The sequence below is a fragment of the Labeo rohita genome, chromosome 12 (genome assembly GCF_022985175.1).
Source record: "Labeo rohita strain BAU-BD-2019 chromosome 12, IGBB_LRoh.1.0, whole genome shotgun sequence".
Classification (NCBI taxonomy): domain Eukaryota; kingdom Metazoa; phylum Chordata; class Actinopteri; order Cypriniformes; family Cyprinidae; genus Labeo; species Labeo rohita.
The window spans coordinates 8,631,726-8,657,323 of NC_066880.1; the positions used below are offsets into that span (position 1 = coordinate 8,631,726).

At 38.3% G+C, this 25,598-nt stretch overlaps 1 protein-coding gene across 4 annotated transcripts in view; it reads left to right on the plus strand.

The window, feature by feature from the left end:
- The first annotated feature begins 232 nt into the window (after positions 1 to 232).
- Positions 233 to 25,598, plus strand: part of bahcc1b (BAH domain and coiled-coil containing 1b) — a 123,691-nt gene continuing 98,325 nt past the window's right edge. For 3 of the 4 annotated variants that reach the window (XM_051123979.1, XM_051123982.1, XM_051123981.1), the window contains exons 1-2: positions 7,238 to 7,438; positions 9,603 to 9,935. In XM_051123979.1, coding sequence (XP_050979936.1) covers positions 9,764 to 9,935 — 172 coding nt within the window. In that variant the 5' untranslated portion in view covers positions 7,238 to 7,438; positions 9,603 to 9,763. Of the gene's footprint in view, positions 996 to 7,237; positions 7,439 to 9,602; positions 9,936 to 25,598 lie in introns of those variants that run through there. The other variant, XM_051123980.1, reaches the window with a different exon arrangement.

Sequence of the window (25,598 nt, forward strand, 5' to 3'; positions counted from 1 at the left end):
TGTGTGTTTGTGGTGTTTCTAGTACTGATCTTACCACCTCTACATATCTTCTGTTCGCAGACACGTTGGATTTATCGAAAGCATTGTATCGACGCACATTGTGTCCTTTTACTAAACACAAATGTACTTTTGAGTAACAATGGTTTGAAATAACAATTTTCTGTACAGTTTTGTCGATGTCTTAGAATTTCGCACGGTCGCGATCGGCTCGTCGTGGTTTGCCTGCGATGTCTTTAAATTTCCTCAAGTTACCACATGAAATCGGCTACTTTAGTTTGATTAACGTAGGTTCTTTTTGTAGACCATGTGGAAAGTCCAATATGGTGGAGAAGATCTGATTAAGTGTATCCAAGGTCTATACGAAGAGAAGGAAACGGGTCGCTTTCCCCCAATCTTTTCCAAGGTCCCGTTCAGTGCAAACATGCAAAAAAAGTAGAATAGTTCAAGGTGTGTTAAGGAGTTGGGCTATGCTCAAGAGACACGTGCCCTCTCCCCTAATTAAATGAGGCAAAATGCAATGGTCTGGATATGACAGCAGATTAAATTTCGTTCGCCTCTCCATCAATTTTCTGTTTAATGTCACTGAGCTCCATTGTGGGAGAAGAGGACGCGTCATCCAGCCATAAATTTGTGATTATAGAGGCTCGAGGAGGCAGTTGGCTCTATTCGGACGGATTTGCTCCGTACCTTCAGATAGATCTTCAACAACCAGAAACCATTCAAGTGCTCTTTTATATACCATTTAAGCTTTAAAGAGTTTTACCGGACTAGACTATGATTAAGTAGTCATGATAAATTAAATAGCCTCTATTTGTTTTTCCAAAGGCTGTTAAGATTTGTTAGGGGGCTCTGCACGAGGAAGGGACACTTCAGACGGCATTTTAATCAAAGATTTGAATCCAGATCACTGGCGCATTTTCCCCATTTTTGCGTAAATCAATACTCAGTCCTTATTCAAAAATATTTTCTTTCTGGATGGACCTCCATGTTTATAGGTAGGTGTTTTCTGCTCATCTGATTGTGATTTATCGCAGCCATCAGGACTTTTGCAGAAGTATTTAGAAGATCGTGTTATACATGTTTGTTTGTGTCCATTATGCACAAGGTATATGGGTTGTCAAAATGAATAACGGCTTTATACAAGGTTGTTCCAGACATAAAAAATACACTTTTCATGTCAGATGCACCGTTCGAACAAGAACTATTTAGCGGTTAGTAAAAAGTGACTTTTATAGCATTTTTGAGAAGTTAAGCCTATTTCTAAATGGCTTTGAATTCAAGGGTTCAAAGCTTAAACAATACTTTTATAAGTACATATAGGAATTTTACAAAGATACCAATGTCTTATATCTCGGAAGAATTTAGCACTGTTTTTTGGGAAAAGTCATGCCGTTCTGTGTAATGTGGGAGAGGGCCTTTTGACCGGATATTTGATTGTTTTGACTTTTTTCATTGTTTGTGCTGCACTCTCAAATCCTTTACTTAACAAAATATATAGGTAATTCTAACTGATAGAAATTATATTCAATTAAATATATTTTATTTTAACTTTGTTCCTTGTTGTTTTCGTATGTATGCCAAATATGTATACTTTTAAAAGCTACCTATACTTTTAAAAGCAACGTATACTTCGTATACTACATGGTCGTTCAGTCATTCATTAAGTAGTTCATTCTTTAATTTGAATGTAGTCATTTGTATTATTGCTTTGCTCACCAACGCTACTGGGTCACAAGGTCAAAACATTGTTGCTGCTGAACGAAACATGTAATGATGCTGGTTGTTTTTATATCATTTCATTCTGTTTGAATTGAACCATTCGTAAAATTTTATACTATGCATTTGTTTATACAACCAAATTAAACTCGGAATGACTTATTTTTGTTCCCATAATAAATCAGCTTTCACGGAGGGACACTGAGACGTCGATGTACTTGTGTCGCTGATTGATAACAACGTGTAACACATTGAATACATACCTGTGAGAGGAACTGTGAAGATCTGACACCCACCAGGCTGTGATACAAGCATATACTCTACATACACGGTAGGCTACACTCGGATCAAGACAGGACCGTGTCCCATGTCAAAACCGAGTGGGCCACTTACAATCCTTTAAAAGCATGTGGCTGAGCCATCCCCGTAAGGATTTATTTGAATCTTTACATATAGACTCATTATCTAAGGATAATACAAGCAGTGTGGATATATAATACTGCGCCACGTGACTACATCTTTCACAAGATTTCATATAATATATTTAATTACGGTTGTACTATTTTAGATTTATGGCAGCAGTGAGCAATATACCAGCTCAGTCATTCCCCTGTATGTTGATAGGCTATTACGGTTTTCTAACTTGTGTTGAACAACGGTACAATGCGAAGAAGATTACTTGAAATAGGTATTAATAATATTATTCACTAATTTTCTACTAATTAGACCATTCATCCGATTAATATTCAATTTCTTTAGTCGCGTTAAATTTGGGAGATAAGCTTTAAGGAGACATTTTACGAATTATCACAGAATTTAAACTGAGGTATTTATAAGACAATCTTATTAATGAAGCACTATGGGGGGCAGTCGTCAGTTTCTTGTTCATTATAAATGGGTCAGTCAAGAACTGGCGCATAACAATGGCATAGATATTTATTTCACGTTCATCTGTGCTGTTTTGGGCTTCTGTTGTCCTAAGACGGTTAAAGCAGAGTCGTTTTTGCTTTAATGCAACGTTGTTTTATTTTTATTTTTGTATTTTGTTACATGTATTTACCTCTCTATAGTTTGACTTCTAGCTTTTACAATAAAACAGGTCGTAATGAGGTAGGTTTGTGCCATTTATGGGGGTGAACCAGTACTTCCCTTAATTGGACACAGATGGGCTTTTTCTATCGATAACACCATTCCCTGGAATTTATAAAGACCAGCTAGTCGGTATCCACCCTTATTGGGAGTTGTTTTCCTATCATTCACAATCTACCCCTAGGCCTGTACCACCCTAAACCTAAAGTATACTTAGGTTTATAGGGCTAAGGTTGGGGTTTTCAACCTCTCAGTACATTTAACGTACCTTCATCGTTTCAGGTAGAGTTTTGACTTCGGTGTCAGCCGTGTGTATCATTACCCACATATAGGACTCCAAAGTGATCTGTGCAATGTGTTTCTGGAGCGCTATGATTTCATAAGAACTCGCTGCACTTGCTTATAAAGTTCTGGTAGTCGACACAAATAACGCTTCGGTCAGCGACGACGTACTCACATCAATTCAATTTAAATATTCTTATGCTTATTTATAATGTCAGTGTTTCACACACAAATCCTTGTGTCAGATACATGTACCAGTACTGCAGAAATCGGGCCTTCTAAACCGTTTGTCCAAGCCGTGTGTGGACGCGTCCCTATTGCCTGACACTTACCAGAGGCCAAGTCATTTCACAAGTATTTTGCAATTCTAATGGTTGCAAAATGTTAAAAAGCGGATCCAAAGATATTTCACTTGAATATCAAATGCAGTAGCCTAACTTAATAATCAAAAGGAGAGGAGAGGTCACCAAATACCAATCAACCTAATTTCGATCATGCAGTGGCTTTAAAACACCGGTGTAGGCTATAAGTTATGTTTTAAGTCCTGCTTAAGAATAAAAAAATGTGATGTTATTGTATCATTTAACAGTGCAGTTTTACACTTCGCGTTCCTGCTAAATTATACAATATTATTATTAACTACCACAACAATTCATGAATTGTGGTTTTCAATAAAATACAGTTGATTGTATTTTAAAATCGTTTTTCGGGCAGACATCTCTGGCCGTTTTACTGGGCCGTGAGCGAAATGAACGTCTTGACTGAACATGCTTCATCCTCATCACCAGCTATGGAGTGCATTGTCACAATGATTCATCCAATGGACGCGTACTTAAAATCCCCTAACCTACATGGACGTGTAGGCGCATGTAAGCACCGCTTATACATTCGCATCAGAGTGGGCTCTGAATTCAAGCGTCCTGTCTGGATTCTGTTGCCAATGGCAGACCAGGGCGATCGCGCACTATCTAAAACTGGTGTGCAACTTAGGCCTGACAATAACTGGGTCTCTGCGCACCCTTGGCCTATACGCTGGTGACAAACGCCCCGTTCCGGTAGTTTGAATGTGGCTGGAAGATGGAGGGAAAGTGTCAATCAGAGACGCTTCATTGATCACGGACAATGCCGTTCGCGGGACTGGTCTGTTTCGAGAGCAATCAGTCACTCCGCATTAATTATCCCCGCGTCCCACAGTAGGGCAGCTCGCGCTGGCACATGGACAGTGTGTGTCTGTTTGTGTGTGCGTGAGTGAAAAAAAAAAAAAAAAAAGAATGTGTGTAAGTGCGCGCGTGGGGAGAGAATGTGATTGTGTGTGTGTGTGTGTGTGTGTGTGTGTGTGACAAAAAGAAAAAGTCGCTAAGTTTGTGTTCAGGTAAATGTGTATATGTATATTTAGACGAGTCTGTTTGTCAGAGAGTGCCTTTGCTTGTGTGTAAATGTGTGTTTGCATGGGCTGCTTGTGTGTGTGTGTTATCCGTACACCACTAAAAATGCACCCCACCCCCACCTTTCAAGTTGCGAAAAGGAGCCAATAAAAACCCAACAATAAAAGGGTCTTTCTTGTCACTAAATAAATTAAGTGCCGATATCTGCTTAAAGCGCTGCACCTCTTTGTATATTGCAGAACAGAATTCTTTATTGCCACAGTGTTATTGCTTTTTTTCCAGCATTTTTTTTTTTTTTTTTTTTGATAGGAGGGTCGGTGGTAGGGCATAGCACACTTTTTGTAACAATTACTGTAAAGTTGGTTAACACAATGACTGAGTACTTTGTCATATTAAGAGCTTTTGCTTATGGGTCACTTGCATACTTGATTTCATACTAAGGCGAAAATTTTGGTTGAAACTGACCAATAGTGGCATTTTTTTTTCTTTTTAGGCCTGACCTTATTTCTCTCTTTATCTGTCTTTTTATTTCTTTTACAACAAGCTCCGCGCCTATAGGATCATAAACGATTTATACATTAAGGGAATGATTTATTGAACGGTTGATTATTAATTGATTCCACCTTTTGGAATGTCTTATCACTTTATTTAAAAAGTCCCTGCAATTATGTAGTTTTTTAGTATGTCTATAGTTCTCTCTCTCTCTTTTTTTCAAAAGTTCAGCTCAATTTTTATCTAGAAGTATAGGCATATGTAGATTAATCTGTGCAGATCTAAATGTTCATGTAACGAGACGCTTCCTTCAGTATATGGTAGTATTTGGCTGTTTTCTGTATTATATAGGTATTCATTAGGCTACATGTGTTTTATTCAAGCATACTGAGCAAATATTAAAAACGTAATATTCTTAACATCCCCTATAAAGTTAAGGTTTAATTTATTTGTTTATTATTCTTTTTTTTTTTTTCACACAAAAAAAAACAAAACAAAACAAAACTAGAAACTCTGTGCTGTTACAATGGGATGGTGATAACAAAAACCTGTATAGTACATGTTTATGAAATTACAGTTCTTCCAGTGGCCTCGCTGAAGTTGCCCTTAAGGTTTGCGTGACGGTGGTGCGCAGAAGGTTTTCCTGGATAAAGTTTCATGGGTTGAAGTTAAAGAGATAATGAAGAGAAGGGAAATAACAGAGTATACAAAACCATAGAAGAACAAAGACCAAACATTAGAGTATATATTTCATGTTTAATGATTAAAAGGTAAAAAAACAATAACATCGTTTGACAGACAAACAATTTTTTATATTTTAAAATTTAATAATAATGCATTTTAACATAAGTATTATAATATAAACAACTACTAGAATAATTAAATACATTCTGTTAATAACCATCGCCCAGTTTTTCACTCACCAAGGTTCTGCTGGAATTGCATTTGTAAGCTACCGGAAAAAAAGAACGGCGTAAAACAGTTTACGTATTAGCGTGTAATTGTTAGTTTATATTTTACGACTGCTTACTACTTACTGTTATTAAATATCCAGTCAAAGTTAGAAGTCGCAGTCAGTGTGAAGTTTTTACATTTCATCGTAAAAAAATCCTCAATACGCACGCGGGTTTTTGGTCGCTTTTGCCTTCATTTCCAGCCTTCTCGTGTTTTAGTCTATTAGATTCCATGAATTATCACGTTGCTGTTGAATTAAGCGATATTAATCCGAGAATCTATACTTTAAATTTAATACAACATGTAATTTCCCCCTTTTTAACGCATTCCCTTTGATTAAGTCACTCTTGACTCTCCTTTAGCTTTGGGGCCAACGAGGTTCGCCTAGGGGAGGCCTTGAAACCGCCCCTCCTTATCTCCTTTCATCATCCAGCTCTGGGCCGCCTTGAAACCGCAAGGCCAGTAATTGCTTTTTTCAGGCAGCCCAGTGCGGACTGGACAGCAGCCAATCAGAGCCTTGTTTACATTCTATGATTGACAGCGCTCTGGCAACACGCCAACCAATCAAACAATTTTCAGAACGAGGCCCAGGCTTTTAACCCCTCGTTTGCCGTCGCACCTCAGTTTGGGCTTTAACTGGTTATGAACCATGTTGATGTGTTCTGGGTTAAAACTGTTCATTTGACTGGTGGTCTGGTTCTGAACTTCATAAACTTAACGTGATTAAAGTTCAGTGATGCTGTATAATTTACAAATTGTTTAAAAGAAGAAACAGAGCGATTTCATGCTTCTTCTTGGTTTGGGGTTTATTTAGGCTACGTTTGGCCAGTGAGATGTTCAGTTGCTTGTTTTAGGTTTGTTCAGTTTTTATACTCTAGACGACATACTGCTGTCATTAAAAGATAATAAATATACGATGGCAACTAATAATCTGTCATGTCTGCATAAAGGCTTACTTTTCCTCATCTTAAAGAAGGGCTGAAAACACAAATGTTGTGAATTGCGTTTCTTCCTTTGTTTCGAGTCATTTAAATAATGGCACTCTAGGCTGCATAAGTAACCATGTGGTTGTGCCTCACACTGAACTCGTCGCGAGACAGGAAAGCTCAAATAAAGCGCCCGCCGTTTTGTTTAGTTGATCCAGCTGACACGCCATTGGCTCAGAGCGCCATCCAATCGGAGCCACTGTTTATCCTGGGGCGCGCTGCACGAGCTTATTGACATGTAGGTATTAGACCAATGGGCGCGACTGCTCCCCCAGTCACCTCCCCCTCTTCTTCTTGAGTGGCACTAGCAGATTCAGGAAAGAGCCTCTGACTGCTTGTACGGGGCTCGATTCAGCAGAAGCTCTTACTACTACGGTGCATCTCCGAACTTCTGCACTGCACACGCACTGCAATCAGCAGACTCTAGGATGTAACCATTTCCATATGTTTTTATTCCGCTTCTGCTCTTTTACGTATTTTTTTGTATCATGTTTTTTTAAACCCATTTATTGTTTTGCAAGGAATAACTTACCAGTAAGTAATTCGTTTATATTGTATACATTTATTTGCGTGCAATAATAAACATTTGCCTTCAAGAGCTGCTCTTACTTTTTTTAAGAACATCTGGCGTTATACAAAATTATGGAGTTTATGTTGCAGTTGGGTGAAAGAAAAATAGCTATCCATTAATTTTCATCCGACTCTATTGCTTTCTTTGAGCAATAATGATCATAACAATAGTAATGACATCAACAACAAAACAGTAATATTATTAGCCTACTTACAATTATTATAATAATACGAGATTTGTGCAATACTGGATTGCTACATCGTTTTTGAATAAAAAGGGAATTTTATTTAGAGCGAAGCCCTTAGTGTCTTATTGACTAATAATGGATAAAATACAAGTGTGAATAATGACATTCTTTGAAAGACATTCATTCGCAAGCTGATGTATGCAATGGACGTGATGGCAGAAGTAGGCTACAAAGCTCTTTTACCTTTCTACATTTGACATGCATATGAATATTAGGCAGTTGTTTATGAAATTATAACTGACCATAGGCTTTTAAACTAAATTTTAGTTTTTATAGGCTTTTATTATACATACATGTTTTACATTGATATACCATGATTCATAAAATTGTCTGGCTTTTATCAGATCTTGAAAGGACATTTCCTACCACTCAAATCCTTCTTTAGGAAACCTGTTCTTTCATGCGCGCCTCCTCACCTCCCATCCGTCCTCCGAGCCAAATCTAATAGATCTCAGATCCCAATAAATGTTCAAAGTTCGACTTTGGTTAATAGTGGGAGGTTACTACGTTCAAATGCCCCATGTTTTAAAATTTGTGCCCAATTTCTTTTAATGATGTTACAGAGAAGATACATGTTTGCTGGAAATGTCCTTTGTCAGCGCAAAAATGGTGCACTACATTTAATTCTGTGCTTCAGAGAGCTTATTCTTTAGGAATTTAAACTTACGGTCATTATTTGAGAAAATATGTAATTTTGTGCACGTCAGTTCACCTATTATTCTATAACCTCTCTCTCTCTTTTCAGTTTTTGTGTTTTAATGAAGTCAGTAGGGCTACAGCAATTTGGCACTGCAACCATCCTTACAGTCCAAACTGGGAACTTCCAACGTTTTAAGGCCTCGATCAGCAATACGTTGAAATATGCAACCGACGTTCACCGTTCTGAACGTCAAATATCTGGAGATACGACCTATGTCTTTCGTTTATAGTTTGTAATTTGGAATAAATGGAAAGCACAGCTGGAAATTCAAACTTGATCAAAATGTCTTTGTTTCCTTATCATTGATTCGGTGTGATAAGGAGAGCACTTACTACCATTCGCTTTTGTAAATCTGTTTTGCAGATTTTCTTTTATTACCTTACAATTTTCAATAGGCTGGCAAAAGTACTTTTTTTGCAAGCATGTTTTGAAACAAATCTCGTGCATTAGTAACACCGCATGACAGTTCTCTCAATGCACCATTTTGCCATGACAAGACTCCATCTGCAACAGCGTAAGATCATACTATATTGCTTGTACCCGTGATTTGGAAAGTTAAGGACCAGAGGCCAAAGGTGAAATATAGACGCCATCATCCGTGTGCTGTTACCCCCAGATACTGTGTTATGGAAAACCTAGTTCAGATGAACAAAGCAGTTTAATTAACAGAAATGACTAACAAAAAGGACCGAAGAAATTACATTTATAGTTGAATGCTTTAAATAAATTAGTGTTTGTAATGAAAGCAGTCATGCCAAACGTCAGCGATTATAGATTTTCTTAATGTTTTTCATCTCGTCAGAAAGACTTGGCTCTGTCAGTTTTCCTTCGTTTTTTACTTAAAATGTCCTTGGTTTTCCATATAGGCTTAAGGATACTGTAAAAATGTATTGATCCTGGCATCTCTCTATGAATGGTGTATAGCCTGCAGTGAGTCTTCAGTGTAAAAGTGGAGGTGTGCTGCAAGCTCGCTCAATTGTGGTGAGATGAGAGAGACGAGCGGAGAATTTGTGTTTAGGCAGCAGTCGCAGCAATGGACGTACACTCTTGGTGTTTTCAATGAAGGATTACCATTACACATCTGAAGGATACTAACATGATACGATCTTGTGGATTTGCATCACTTACTCGTGTAACTGGTTTGTAATTTAAACTACATTTTATGATTTTTGTGTTGCAGAAAACATGAATGGGACATACTTTTTTGGCCGTCAGAGCCAAAACTGTGCTGAATGCAAGACCTAAGCGAAACTCTTAACGGGATTATAACATCTGGGCGGCGTTCGGTTCGGTTCTCGTGGTTTCCCGCTCTGGATTTCGGATTTATCGTTTTTTATCGGGATGGAAGGCCGGGATTTCGCTCCTCCGCCGCACCTTCTGGCAGAGCGAGGCGCGCTGGTTCACAGAAGCGCCTCGAGGATCACTCCTGCCGGGCACACGGCTGTGCAGCATCCCGGTCACTTTCAGCCTGGGAAATATTACCCCTCACACATACCGATGCCTCCACATTCAGGTAAGTGTTATGTTTGTTTTCCCCTCTCGATAAGTGAATGCCTTTAACACATACTTTCAGCAGATTAAAATTGCTTAACTTCACAATAGCGCATTGACGTGTACTTACATGTACTTACTTTTTATTGGGAAATGAAGATATTTTTTGGAAATAAGCAATATAGCCTAGTGGAATCTGACTGAATTATAGCGTTTTATCGAACAGTTTACTTGAATAATATCTGACATGTGCTGCGAAAGGCTGGCCGTTTCCAGTTTAGAAGCAGTGCGTATCACAAGAGAGCGGTAAGAAAATATAGGCTATACCTTCAGCCTAACTGGGAATATTTTAGTTGGGCACTGTAATTTATATTTAGTCTTTAAATTTATTTCTGATGATTAAAAGAATATACTGTTTTGTTAATAATTAACAGTTACTTTATAGCCGGATTGCCCTCTTTGTTTCGCGCTCATTCAGACATCTAGTTTTCTATGACAAAATAAGTTGTTTGGTAGTATCCATTCTAGTAAAGCCCCATGATTTTCTGTTAATTATTAGGGTGCATATTTGAGCGGTTTGCTGCCACAGCTGCTTTAAGTTAATAACACAAGCTTTGGTGTGTGTGTGTGTGTGTGTCTGAGCTGTGGTTCGAGAAGTCTCCAAGATTAGGGTCAGTAGCTCTATGTGTGTGTGTGCTAAAAGAGGCGTCTGTAATACCAGAAAATCCGGTTTCTATATTGAGCGGTGATGTGACGGGGTGCGAATGAGTTGACAGTGCATGCATTAGATTTAACAAGTGTCTCCAGCATTCAAAATACCTTTGGGATAGAGGTACACTTTGCATTTTGGTTATTAATGAAATATAAGTTCATATATGTGGATATGAATGCGTCAGTCTGTGAATGCTTCAGCTTCTGTTGTTAATCAGAGAATCTCACGATATGTACGTAATTCCATATTTTTTAAATTCTTTTTTATAAATATAACATTTACTGTAGTTGGCATAGTCACTTTTTGGGGTGATGTGTTGTTTTAAAGAGTGTGTTCAGCAGTTTCAGTAGTTCTAAACAATTAATTTAATTAAACTCCCTTCGGTTTAGTCAGTGTGCTTAAATATAAACATTCTTTTATTTAAAACGTAAAGTGTATATATATATATATATATATATATATATACATATACACACACACACACACACATTATGCAGCCTATACACACACACGCACACACACCCACCCTTTGGCTTGTTATCTGGTGTGTGTGTATCTGTGTATAGGCTGTATAATGTGTGTGTATATGTGTATATGTATGTATGTATGTATGTGTGTGTGTGTGTGTGTATATATATATATATATATATATATATATATATACACACACACACACACACACACACACACACACACATATATATACATACACTTTACGTTTTAAATGACAATGAATATGCTATAGATTCATTGTCATTTAAAACGTAAAGTGTTTCGAACTGAGGCATAATGATTTATTTTCAGTTAAATTCGAATTTGAGACATTACATTCCCTGTGCTATAGACTCAGCTAAAGTATTTTCAGTCGAATTCGTATTCGATGCATAACGTTCGCTTTGTCGTAGACTCAACTGAAATTTCAGAAGCAAGATCTATCACAGCGCTCGCTGACCCTGATGGTCCCCGGCGCACGGTGAATGCGCGCGGGTACTGATGGGGTCGTTAGCGGCTGTCTTTCTCTTCGGCCTCCCGCTGCTATACCCTCACCCACTGGCTTCTTAAAGTTATTTTTATTGGTTCCTTACACAAATAACTCCGTCCCGATACCTAACACGGAGACAAACTACGAAGGTCCGCAAAATAAACTCTATAAAACATACAGCCTTTCTGTTTTTTTACGATAGCATGCGTTTAACTAAATGTGCATCTTCCTGTCGTTATTTTTCATCTCTAATGTATTGAATCGCTTCATTGTCTCTTTCTTCGACGACTGTCGTCGAGCTGAATGCATTTTAAAAGCCGCACCGCCAGTGGATTGATGGATTTTGTTGTGCTGCTCAGGTCTCGTGTGCACATCAAATGCTGCTCTGGCAGTGCGCTCGGATAATGTGTACAGTAGGATCTCCTTTTCTTCTTTCTTTTTCACCCCCTCTCTCTCTTTCTTTTCTTTCCTCCATATCCTCAGCAGATGTCTGTAACGTCTGCCTCAAGGCGGACGCCAGCTCATGCCATACAGGTGCATCATTACTTGTGTGTGTGTGTGTGTATGTGTGTATGAGTATGTGTGTGTGCGCGTATCAATTTCTTGTTCTTCCGCTGTGGCTTTTTTAATCAACACAGGTGTCTTTTCTGCTCATACAGAATAGGTAGTTTAAGATGATACTGTGTGTATTATTTTACATCATATACTGGGACAAAAGTAATTTATATAAGTTTTAGATCTTCCCCCTTTTTGTTCTCATGGGACATAAACATTTATATAAGCAGATAGTATATATTTCCTTTTTTTCTGTGTATAAATTATATTTCTACTTTATTTCTGCTTAGTTTATTAATCATTTAATATGTGACCCTGGACCACATAAGGGTCAATTTCTTTTAAATACATCATATGAAAACTGAAAAAATTCTTTTCATTTACGTATGGTTTGTTAAGACAATATTTGGCCGAGATACAATCTACAACTAATCTGGAATCTGAGGGTGCAAAAAAATTAAAATATTAAGAAAATCGCCTTTAATGTTGTCCAAATGAAGTTCTTAGCAGTGCATATTACTAATCAAAAGTTAGGTTTTGATGTATTTACGGTAGGAAATTCACAAAATATCTTCATGGAACATGATCTTTACTTCATATCCTAATGATTTTTGGAATAAAACAAAAATCGATCATTTTGACCCGCACAATGTATTGTTGGCTGTTGCTACAAATATACCAGTGCTACTTTAGACTGGTTTTGTGGTCCAGGCTTCACATATATGTTACTCTTAATTAATTTTTATTATTTCAGACGCACTTACATATCCCTAGAGTGCAGACAAGGATGGGAAGAATATGCAAAAATGCTTTTCATGCTTTTGAAAATACCTAAGAGAAGCATTCTGGTATGTTTTAGTCTTTAAATGTCGAATTACATACAGATTGAAAAATACAAACAGATTGAAAGATAGACTGAGACACAGAATGATTTGAGGTTTTGCTCGGATGCAACCAACAACAACCCGCAGTTCAGTTAGGTGGCACCCCGTCTGTCACAGTCATCCACGTGTTCCTTTGCCCTCACCCTCGGCGTTACAGAGTGATTTTGTAGCTTTGTGCCATAGCAGTCATGTTTCTGCAAAAGCAGTGGTCTGCCCTGTCAAGCTTTGGTCGGCCTTCTTTCATATCACTTCTTCCTCTCTCGCTTCCGTGTGCCTTGAGTCCTGATTTAACAATGCTGTGTCTGCGCTGCTGTTGATCCTAACCTGTCTCACCCTCCCCGTCCACTAGTTCCTCTGCGGCGCAGCCCTGCTTCGCACTGAGGTACTGCTGCCCCCGGGCCATTCGCCTTTGATAGGGCTTGTAGTTTAAATTAGTGCGTTCGCTTGAGTCTAGTTAGTATCTCTCTGCCTTTCTCTCTCTGTTTTCACCTGTGCACCATCCCTGACTTGTAACGGATCACTTGTAATACATAAATGCTGAATTAATTACAGCGTCTTTTTGGATGTGATTTTGATTTGGCTTGGACGCTTGTGTTTGATTCCACCTTGGTCCAAAAACTTCCGAAATGGCATGCGATTCCTTCGCTGCTCCAAATAGAGTAAAAGAGTGAAAGTGACTAAAAGAGAGAGAGGGAGAAGAGGAAAAAGAGCGGCTGAATGTTTCCACCTGGTTGGTAATCTGGCCCAATTACCTCTGCTTGGTAGCACAGAGCCTGGCGTGTTCCATCGCCACTCACTATGCCTGCCAGCTGAGTGCTGTGCGCGAGTGTACGACGCTCTGTGTATGTGTGTGTGTGATTCAGCAGAGCCTCGTTGGCAGAAGCGACATCGTTCCCCCTCCCCTCCACCCCACAGTCTCTTCTTTCACTGTTTGATGTGCCTCAGTAGGCTGAGAGAGTCCCAACGCCCTGTCCCGACTGCACCCATCACCGCTGCCCCCTCAAACAATGCATCTGCACGTCATCAATGCCGGCAGAAAATCATTTATTAATATTTGATACGTACACCTTCTTATGTGCACCTATAAAATATGTATTACCCGCTTCAGCGCCCGGATTATCATCACTTTCGATGCCTGTGACTATTGATCAGGGCCGCGTTTCCCAAAAGCACAGCTGTGCCGTTAAAGTCATGAGATCAAGCCAACATGGAGCTTTCCAAAAGACCTGCATTCATCTAAAAATAGTTTGTACATAATTTAATCTTTTATAATTTACTCACTTTTACTTCATTCCATTTATGATTCTTTTTGTCCACATATCCATTTTTTTCCTGAGTAACCGATGAGCGGCGCCATGATAGATTTTAACTTCCATTTGGGTGCTTTCGTGTCCGGGTCTTCTTGAAATCCATGATAAAACTGGGTAAAAAAGATCGACTGAATTGAAACTTAATCAATATAACTAAATATGAAAACGTGCGCGGGTTTAACTTTATATTATTGGCTCGGAAAATATGTTAATTTGACTAGAAACAACAGAGATCGGAAATGTAAAGCACAATTTCAGCCGGGCGCGATGTTAGCGTTTAGAAAAAGGTGGATTTATAGAATTAAGAAAACAATTTTTTCCAAATCTTTTGCGTTCTACAGAAGAAGACATAAGTTTAGAGACATAAAAGTGAGGAATTGATGATAGAATTATAATCTTAAAGCACTGGATATGTTATTTAAAATCTATCTTTGGTGTGTTTAAATGATTTTTTATGCTGCCAAAACATTTGCAAACAGTTTGCTATAGATTTAATGCAAAGGAGGAGGATTTAAAAGAGGAGGTGTGAATGCATGCATGGCAACTCAGACATGCATATGCACCTATTACACACCTGACATATGATATGGTGTTTTCACACCAAATCTGAAAATTGTCACCCTTCCGACTTGGATTTGTGCAACTGATACTTGAGAACTGACTGGTTTAAAAAAATGCTCAATGGGAGGGCTTGTAATATGCACATAGACACAATCGCACACAAACACACATAAGCTAAACTTAAAAACGGATGCAAGCAAATAAGGGTCAATAGACACTGACGCGCACACACACACACAGTTCAACTTTTAAACCCTGGGTTCATCTGCTGTGCATTGGATCAGCACAACAATGAGGCAGTACTCTGGGGCGCCATGAGCTACAGAGCTCATTTATACAGCTGTCAGACTCCCTCTTTCTTTCTTTCTCTCTCTCTCTCCCTCCCTTTCTCTATCTCCTCCTCCTCCTCTTCCTTCTCTGTTTCCTACTGGCTCGCATTTTCACAAGAAAACAGCCCTCATGACTCGTCAACATTGCTGTTTGGATTTCATCAGTTTAACACCCAGCATTTTTTTCATTTTATTATTGTTTTGTTTAGCATGTATATGTGATTCTTTTAGCTATCTCACTCATTTTGACACATTTCCTTCAGGGTGTTGCACATTTCTTATCTGAAATTTGTAAGAGCTTTCTTTAGTGCCTTGGAAATTAGTTTTTACTGCAGATTAAAATACACTGTGCGTTCTTGTTAATTGTGCATTAAAACAGCCATGCTTAAGTGTTTTACATTTGTGTGAATAGTTAGAAAAGATAGAGATCTCTGAACTGATCTAAATCAAGGCCTTATTATATTTATTTTATCTTCACTTTATATTTTTCAAGATCCTTTACTTGTATATATATATATATATATATATTATATATATATGATTAACCGTGTCCAAAAAAGTTTTTGTTTACATAATATATGTGTGTCCTGTATTTTTAATGTGTGTGTGTGTATGTATATATATATATATATGTATGAATGTAAATACAAACATGGAAATACATGGAAATATTTTCAAAATATATACTGTATGTGTGTGCATTTATATTCACATAATAAATATACACAGTATGCACACATATGTAAACAAAAACTTATTTTAGATGCAATTACTCCTTTGACAGCACTAATATATATATTTTTTTATAATTTATTATAATTGTTAAAATGTATTCATTTAATTTTATTCTTTTTTTAATATAAGTATTTGAAAAAGATATTCAGATATTTCATACACTGACCCAGGCTAGCGACTATCTTTTTTCTTGAGCCCTGTAAACTCACCAGTTTTGTACGTGTTTTGAGCAGAATACGTTCTTTCTTTCATGAGTATGTGTGTGTGTGCTTGCGCGCTGCTCGCTACATCCTGTGAGCTACTTTTCATTGTGACACCTCGACTGATGGACTCAACCACCACAGCATATTATAGCCATGTGGGGAATCTCTCTCTCTCCTCCCGCACTCTTCCCCTCACACTGTCTCTTGCACCGCTGTCATTATTAAGTCCAAACTTTGACTCGGCCTGCAGCCAGCTTTTGTAAATGAGAAACAATTTTGGGATTTGGCTTAGAAAATAAAAGCCCTCCACACTGGCTTTGATGTCTGATAGTAAGAGAGAAATGACATTTTAAATAGGCTGAAAAAACAAAACCTTGAAAGTGCTTCCATTCTGTGGTGAGGATGTGTGATTGGATGAGGAAACTAGCGACAGGCCTGACTGTGTATGCTAGGAGGAACTGGGAAATCCACTTCCCTTTTTTTTGGATTGTGCGTGTGTTCTGAATCATAGATGCTGTATAATTTCTGTGTGTTTGTGCATGTGTGTGCATACAGTGATCAATAATCGATCAGTCTGTGCGTCCTCAACAAGGTCAGATCGTCCCGCCTTGGAGCATGTAATTTCACAGTTGTGCTGAGCTCATCACCATCAGATACTTAAATGATATCTGGCAATATCATCAAGGATTTTATGCTGCAATGGCATCTGACACCTGTATGTACCAGGTGCACACACACAAAAACAAGCTCTTCCCATTCAACATCCAGTTTTTTTTGTACGCTTGTCACTATTTTCCATTATTAAACACACTTTATCTTACGTTTTGTATGACTATTATAAAAGGCACATTGTATATTTCGATATTTGGGTATCTTGAGCAGTATGTGGCAGTATGTGATCATGCGAGGGTGGGATACCACACAGCAAGACGAGCGCTGCAAATGTATGCAGAGCCTTCATTAAATATACATAAAGCATGCTTTTTAAGGACACGTCGGCTTCCACACCAGTAAAGAAAAAAAGCACAAAACAAAGATTAGCATCAGGAATTCAATATTAATCAGTCTCTCGGGACACACACACACACACTCTCTTTCTCTCTCTCTCTCTCTGTTTTACTCTCCTTCTCCTCTCTCTCGTTATAGCGAAGGCTTTAATTCGAGAGGGACTTGTTGCTTTCGAGCCGCATGTCTGAATATTTTCATGTTCTCTGATTAAAACAAAACTCCGGTTGACGCGTCGCCTTTGTCTTTGGCCCATGCTTTGATTGCTTGTTGAGTTTTCCTTGCTCACTTTCATCCCTCCCTAATCGTCTTCCTGAATCTTTTTGTTTGCAATTTTATTATTATTCTTTTTTTTTTGTAGACAAGAACTTGCCTGTTTTTTTTCTTTCTCTGTCTGTCTCTCTCTCTGGTTCTGATTAGCGTTTCTCAGACTCAGCAGGAGGTTGGCTAGCTGTGGGGGAAGACAGTGCCGTGACCACCGTGACCACACAGTCATGCCTGAACACGGAGCCAGCCTTCCATGCATCCCATAATAGCCCCTGTTCTATTTCTGGACTCCGGCCTTGCCATTTTTACCCAGAATGCACAGAAAAACGAAGCCTTATTTGACCACACGAATTCTCAGCTTCACTCCTCCCACAAGTCAAATTCTGCGAAGCGAACAACATGTCAAAACATGCGGGTCTCATTCCAATAATCTGAAAGAGTTCCTCCCTAAAATGCATCGATTTAACACAGAACTGCTTAAACGGATGCAGTACGGCTGCTTTGTTCTGTCCAGCTTGTGCAGCCGATCTCTGGTCAGGTGTACTGTGTGGTCACAGTCGGCTCAATTAGGACACAAACATGCTCAGCGGCTATCAGCATGGCAACATAATGACTGTGATTTGGATTGAAGAGGAATGCATGACTACATACAGAGGGGCTGTTGACAAGGGAAAGTGGTGTGCCAGTGTGTGTGAAAGTCTATATGAGCCTACCCTTATTATCGCTCTTTTCCCATAAACAGATCTTTAGCTTTGAAAACGTATGGGCTAACGTCAGTAAACTTGTTTGTTTAATTACTTATGCACATTCAGACCCACACACACACTTATACATGGGTAGCCTGGTGATAATAGCTCTGGGCTAGCGACCCAAACAGGTGTGATCCCAGATAGGGGTGACCCACGTTACTGAGAATCGTGGTGCCCTTGGGCAGGGCAGTTAACCTGAGCTTGCTCCAGGGGAATCGTCCCTGTAATTAATGTACTGTAAACAGCTTTGAATGAAAGCGTCTGCTTATTGACAAGTAGGCAATTATACAGCAAGTTGCTTTGTGTAATACGTTAATTTTTTAAAGATGATGCGGCTTATGTGGTTGGCGCACATGAGAGCGCGTGCTGTTATAAGTCTCTCCTGAGTCAGAGTTTTGCAGGGCAGTAGAATGAGACTTGGGGCTGCTGGTAATCCCTCTCTGGACTCGGAGTTTCTGAGCCTCGCTTTCACACTGATACTGGTTGGTTAGAGGGGGATTAGAGGACTTCATCATTCACTGGACCCCAGAATAGAGGTGTGGATCAGGGTGAGAAGAGGGAGAAAGGAAAAGGAAAGGAGAAGAAAAGGAATAAGGAAGGGAAGAAGGAAAAAATCGGAAAAAGACAGTAAGGAAAGAACAGGGGAAGGCTAACAAAGGAAGAAAAAGTAAGAAGGGAAAAAAAGTAGAAAGAAAAAAAGAAAAGGCAGGAAAATGAAAAGAAAGAAGAAAAAAGGAACAAAAAGGAGGAAACTAAGGAAGGCACACTCTAAAAAATGATGGGTTAAAAACAACCCAGCGCTGGGCAAAATATGGACAAACCCAGCAATTGGGTTGTTTTGTCCCAGCAGTTGGGTTACTACACAGAAGTCTGGGTTAAACATTTAACCCAACCACTAGGTCAGAACAATCATTGGGTTTGTCCATATTTTACCCAGTGCTGGGTCATATTTAACCCAGCATTTTTTAGAGTGAAGGAAAGAAAAATGGGAAAGCAAATAATGGAAAGAAAAATGGAAAAGTAGGAAAGGAAAACAACATTTAAAAAGGTGGTGAAAGTAAGAAAGGAAGGAGAGAAAAAGGGAAGATGAAAGAAAATAATTAGGGATGGTGCACTCTAAAAAACGCTGGGTCAAGTGCTGGGTGAAATATGGACAAACCTAGTGACTGGGTTGTTTTGACCCAGTGGTCGGGTTGCTCCCCTGAAGGTTGGGTTAAATATTTAACTCAACCACTGGGTCAAAACAATCGCTGGGTTTGTCCATATTTTACCCAGTGCTGGGTTGTATTTAACCCATCAAATTTTAGAGTGAAGGAAAGAAAAATGGAAAGGTATGAAAGGAAAACAAAATTTAGAAAGGTGGTGAAAGAAAGAAAGGAAGGAAAGAAAAAGGGAAGATAAAAAAAAAATTAGGGATGGTGCACTCTAAAAACGCTGGGTCAAGTGCTTTTTGGGTCAAGTGGTTGTTTTCACCCTGCAGCTGGGTTAAATGTTTAACCAAACCTTATTATAAGGAATAAATAAGCTTTCCATTGATGGTATATTTGTTAAGAGAGGACATTATTTGGCCGAGATACAACTATTTGAAAATCTGGAATCGGAGGAATCGCCTTTAAAGTTGTCCAAATGAAGTTCTTACCAATGCATATTACTAATCAAAAATTACATTTTGATATATTTACAGTAGGAAATTTACATGGATCTTCATGGAACATGATTTTTACTCATGGCATAAAAGAAAAATCAATCATTTTGACCCATACAATACAATTTATTTTTGGCTATTGCTTTGTGACTCATGACTGGTTTTGTGGTCCAGGGTCACATATAGTAACTTTTAAGCAATATTTGAGTTAAATAAAAATATCCAGAAGGTTGGATTAAACAATTAACTCAACCACTGGTTCAAAACAAACCCATCACTGGGTTTGTCCATATCTCACCAAGCGCTGGGTTGATTTTAACCCAGCATTTTTTAGAGTGTGGGGAAAAGAAGGAAGAATGGATGGAAAGATAGAAAAAAGTAAGGAAAGAAAATGAAGAAACAAACAAAGGAAAGGGTGGAAGGAAAGGAGGAGAAAGGGTAGACAATGGAAGGAAGACAAGGAAGAAATGAAAGAAGGAAGAAGAAAACAAAGGAAAAGGATATTGGGGAATGAAGGAAAAGAAAAATAAAGCAGTTGGAAAGAAGAAAACAAAAAGCGAAGAAAGGAAGAAGGAAAGAAAAAAGGGAAACAAGGAAAGAAAAGGAGAAAAAGAGGATAAAGGGTAGAAAAATAGTAGAAAGACTAGACAGCAAGTAATAAAGGAAGGAAAAGGCAAGAATTGAGTAAAAGAATAGGAAATGAGTTAAAAAAGGTGGAATGAAAAGAAAGAAGCAAATGGGAATTTGTAGGAAGGAAGAATAAACGAGAAGAAAGGAAGGATAGACTAGAAGAAAGGAAATTGGGAGGAAAGGGAAGAAAAGAAAGAAGGGAAGAAAGAAAAAGACAGACAAGAGAGGAAGAAAGCAGGTGATATATGTGTGAATATAATGTATATGTGAGTGCGTGTGTGTGTGTGTTCTTTCCACTATGGTTTATGCTTCAGCGAGAGTGCTGATGTCATGTAGACACTACCAAGATTAAAGTGCTGCACCCGCTGTCTGGGGTGTAAACACTGCCGGCACATTAAACACTGCAGAGAGAGAGAAAGCGAGAGAGAGAGAGAGAGAGAGAGAGAGAGAGAGACGGTGGGACAGGGGTACAGGGGTACAGGGAACCATGTAGAGAAAGTCAGAGAAAGATAGAAATGAGTAACAGAAAGCGGGAGTGTGGGAAAAGAAACGAAAGCTGAAGATACAACAAAACCGCAAGGCAAAGCGTCTGATTAATGAAAGAGAAAGTTAATGTGTAATGACCCCCTGAAGGCACTCGGCAGTGACATCAGCACCAATGCATGTTCATTAATGTTAGAAGCTCTGATCACGGAATTGCCTTTCCTCCGTCTCTCCTTTCACAGCATTTGCATTGTTTTCGCTACAGCGCTGTAATTATAAGATGCGTTTACATGAGACATGTCAATGTAACGCTGCTTTGGCTGCAACGAGAGCCTCGTGCACCCTCCTCAATAGATTATGGCATTCATCAGGCATATTTTGATTTGATAATTCTTGTATTCCTGTTCTTGTCCTTCAAATCAACATCCTGCATCTTGATTATAAAGGAAATAAGCAGTTCTCAGGGAGCTGACGGAAATCAGGCGAAAATAAAATAGCCACATAAATAATTTGCCTACAGTTTAGAGACTGTGTTTGCAACGATAAGGAAGATACTCATCCGCTTACCTTGTTTTTTCCTCATTGTTTTGTCTTCGAGCACAAGTTTATTCCTCCCAGAGGTACATTTCATTGCCTTTTAGCTCATTTTAGTTCTCACTGAAGTGACAGCTTTGTCTCAAATATTAAAAAGTAGACATTATTGAGTCAGTTGTCGACATAAATTAATAGTTTATAGCTATTATGAATGTGGAGAGCATGCACTGTTAAAAAATATGGGTCAGTAAGAGTTTTTTAATGATTCTGAAATAAGTCTCTTATGCTTACTTTTTTACATACAGTAAAATTGTAAAATATTTTTACAATTTAAAATAACTATTTTATATTTTAATATTTTTTAAAACGTAATTTATTCCTGTGACAGCAAAGCTGAATTTTCAGCATCCTTACTCCAGTTATCAGTGTCACATGATTCTTCAGAAATCATTCTAATATGATATTTTTGTGCTCAAGAAACATTTATTATCAATTAATATCAAAGCAGTTGCGCTGCTTAAGCAGTTCACTTCCAAAACAAAAATTTACTGATAATGTACTCACCGCCTTGTCATCCAAGATGTTCATGTCTTTCTTTCTCCAGTCGTAAAGAAATTACGTTTGAGAAAATCATGTCAGGATTTCTCTCCATGTAATGGAGTGTCCCCAAATTTGAACTTCCAAAATGCAGTTTAAATGTAGCTTCAAAGGGCTCTAAATGATCCCAGCCGAGGAAGAAGGGTCTTAACTAGCGAAACAATGGGTTATTTACCCAAAAATGTTCAATTTATATACTTTTTAACCTTAAACGCTGGTCTTGTCTAGCTGTGTGAACTGTTTTTTTCCTTAGACAGTTAGGGTTTGTCGAAAAACTTCCATCTCATTTTCTCCTCCAACTTCAAAATTGTCCTACATTGCTGTTTTACCTTTTTTTGTAAAGTGTGTTTGATCTTCTTTGCATGTTCACTTCGTAAACACTGGGCTGGTACTTCTGGAGTTCACAAAGAGCAAGTCGAGCGTTTGAGGTGAAAAACTATATACATTGCAATGAAAGAAAAACGATTGTTTCGCTAGATAAGACCCTTCTTCCTCGGCTGGGATCATTTACAGCCCTTTGAAGCTGCATTTAAACTGCATTTGGGAAGTTCAAATTTGGGGGCACGATAGAAGTCTATTACATGAAGAGAAATCCTGAAATGTTTTCCTCAAAAAACATAATTACTTTACGACTGAAGAAAGAAAACATGAACATCTTGGATGACAAGGGGCTGAGTACATAATCTGTAAACGTTTGTTCTGGAAGTGAAGTAATCTTGTAATATTTTCAAAATTCAAAATTTGAAATTGATGAATAGAAAGTTCAAAGAAAGTTTTCTGTCAATAGAAAGTTTTTACTGTCATTTTCTGATCAGTTTAATGCTTCCTTTCTTTAAAAAGGGTAGTCTAACACATAAAAATATATAGACATTTTCTTTTCTGGGTGAAATATCCCTTAAGTCCCTTAAAAGTCTCAATTTGCTAATCAATTTACTGTCTAGTAGAAACAAATGAGATGCTAAACAGATCTTATTTATGATTTTTCTTTCCTACAGGTCATTATGAACATCATATTAAACCTGTCTGGGCTGCACTTGTGAAAATACATTTCTGTCTGTGTGTGTGTTTGTCTCGGTGATGTACGTTGTGTGTGTCTGTCTGTATTAACGCTACGAGTGTATGCGTGTCATGCTGGCTCCAGTCGCCAGCAGTTATCAAAGGCCTTGCGGGTGCTGTGTTGTCTCTCAGGCTTTACGGTCGTTCCCTCAGCACGTCTGGCTGGCCTGGCCTGTCCTCTATCATGCCTGCCAGATAGTGGCTCCTCTGTGCTGGGCTTTGTTTGGAGGTCAGGAGCCTTACACACAGCTGTGGACACAACACAGAGGCAGTCAAAGTCCCACAGTCCTTCGCTATCATCTCCCCCTCACACAAATACGCTCAGGACATGGAGCCAGTCCAGCTTGATGAAAGAGGGGAAGATGTGAGGCGTGAATCGAGGCTATAGTGATTCCAGATCACGGGTGCCAGGAGCGCTGCTCCTCTCGCTCCTTGACGGATGTCTAAGGATAGCGCGAGCGCCGGTTTTTGTGGAAGTTAGTGATTCAGATCTTTTTAATGGTTTAAACTCTTTTCATAACTTGGCTCGTCTCGGTGGGGCAGAAGAGTGTTTCGTCCAGCTGTTGCAGAAAGTAGACAAACATGGTTGAGGCGGCCCAATGTTATGTTTCCACTGTAAAGACCATTCAATCAGTCTTTAATTCTCCTAATAGCCGAGAGACCGGCCTATGATTACACTTTGGCTGATACACACTTCTCTTTGGCTCTGATTCAGCTCTGCAAGTTGTATTTCTCTTTCACTCACTTCTCATTCTCTTTCGCTCTCTTTCTCTGTCACTTCCAACTGTTAGTCTGATACTCTGTTTAAAGGTGCTGTTTTGCTAATATCCGCCTTGTTGTTAACATTCTCACACGCTCTTTTCAAAACTCAAACGTGCTAAATGATTTCCAGGCAGGAGTGATTCTGATTGGCTAGGGTTGTCGCTGAGACAGGTATGACTTCTTTGGACACCTGTTTCATCGTATTTCATGTGTCGTACTCTAAATATTGCTTACAGCACCTTCATTACGCTTTACATGTGCAGACAAACACTCCTTTGTATTGCAGCCTTGATCCTTAACCTACAATCTGCAAAAGTGATTCAATTTCCTTTATAGTCACACATTCACTCCCTTTTAAATATTACTAACATTATTCCTGCTCATGCTGTTTACTCCTTTTCTCCTCCATCTCTCTGTGCCTTTATTTTCAGTACGTCTCTCCTTGAGTTGTCGCACTTTAATTCCCTTTCAATAACTCTTTATCCTCTTTGTGGAGTATTGGTAAGAGCCGGAAGTCATGCACTTCAGAACCCCCCCTCACCTCACTTATGCAGAGAATTTCCAACATGGCAACTGTTTGTTAGAGGAAGTGAGCAAAAATGACATTTCTACATTGCAAGGCAATCAATGCAACACAGTCCACCTCGGCTAACTTATGCACATTTAAAGGGATAGAGATGAAAATTCTGTCATTAATTACTCACCCTCATATCGTTCCAAAGCCATAAGACCTTCGTTCATTTTCGAAATGCAATTGAAGATATTTTTGATGAAATTCGAGAGCTTTCTGATCCTGCATAGACAGCAATGCAACTGACACATTCAAGGCCTAGAAAGGTAGTAAGGACATCGATAAAATAGTCCATGTGACATCAGTGGTTCTAGCGTAATTTTATAAAGCTAGGAAAATACTTCTTCTAAGTATTCTCCTAGCTTTATAAAATTATGCTAGAAGAATTTTATAAAGAAAACAAAAAATAACAACTTTATTCAACAGTTTCTTCAATTTTCACCGCACATTCAGGACAGTTTGTATGCGAAGAGAGAAACTGATGAATAAAGTCATTATTTTTGTTTTAACTATGTCCTTAGTACCTTTTTGGGCCTTGAACGTTTCAGTTGTGTTGCTGTCTGTGCAAGCTCAGAATACTTTTTGATTTCGTCAAAAACCTTAATTTGTGATCCAAAGATTTATGACAAGAATTTATGATTGAATTTTCGGTTTTGGGTAAACTATTTTTTTTATATTCTTTTAAAATCAAACTAGAAATCAGCCACAAAAATATTAAGTGGAACCGCTGTTTTCAATCGTGACAATAATAATAAATGTTACTTTAGCATTTTAGAATGATTTCTGAAGGATCATGTGACACTGAAGACTAGAGTAATGCCTGCTGAAAATTCAGCTTTGACATTACAATATAAAATACATTTTAAAATATATTATAATAGAAAACAATTATTTGAAATTTTAATATTATTTTGCAATATTGCTGTTTTTATTGTATTTTTAATGCAGTTTTGTTGAGCACAAGATATTTCAAAACATTACAGTCTTTCTGAGAGCTAAATTTTGAGAGCAACAATAGTGTACAATAAATGTAAAATTAAATTACATTTAAATTTCCAACTTCTATAATTAGCATGTTTTTAATTTCTTTATTTTCTTTCTTTTTGTTTTAAACA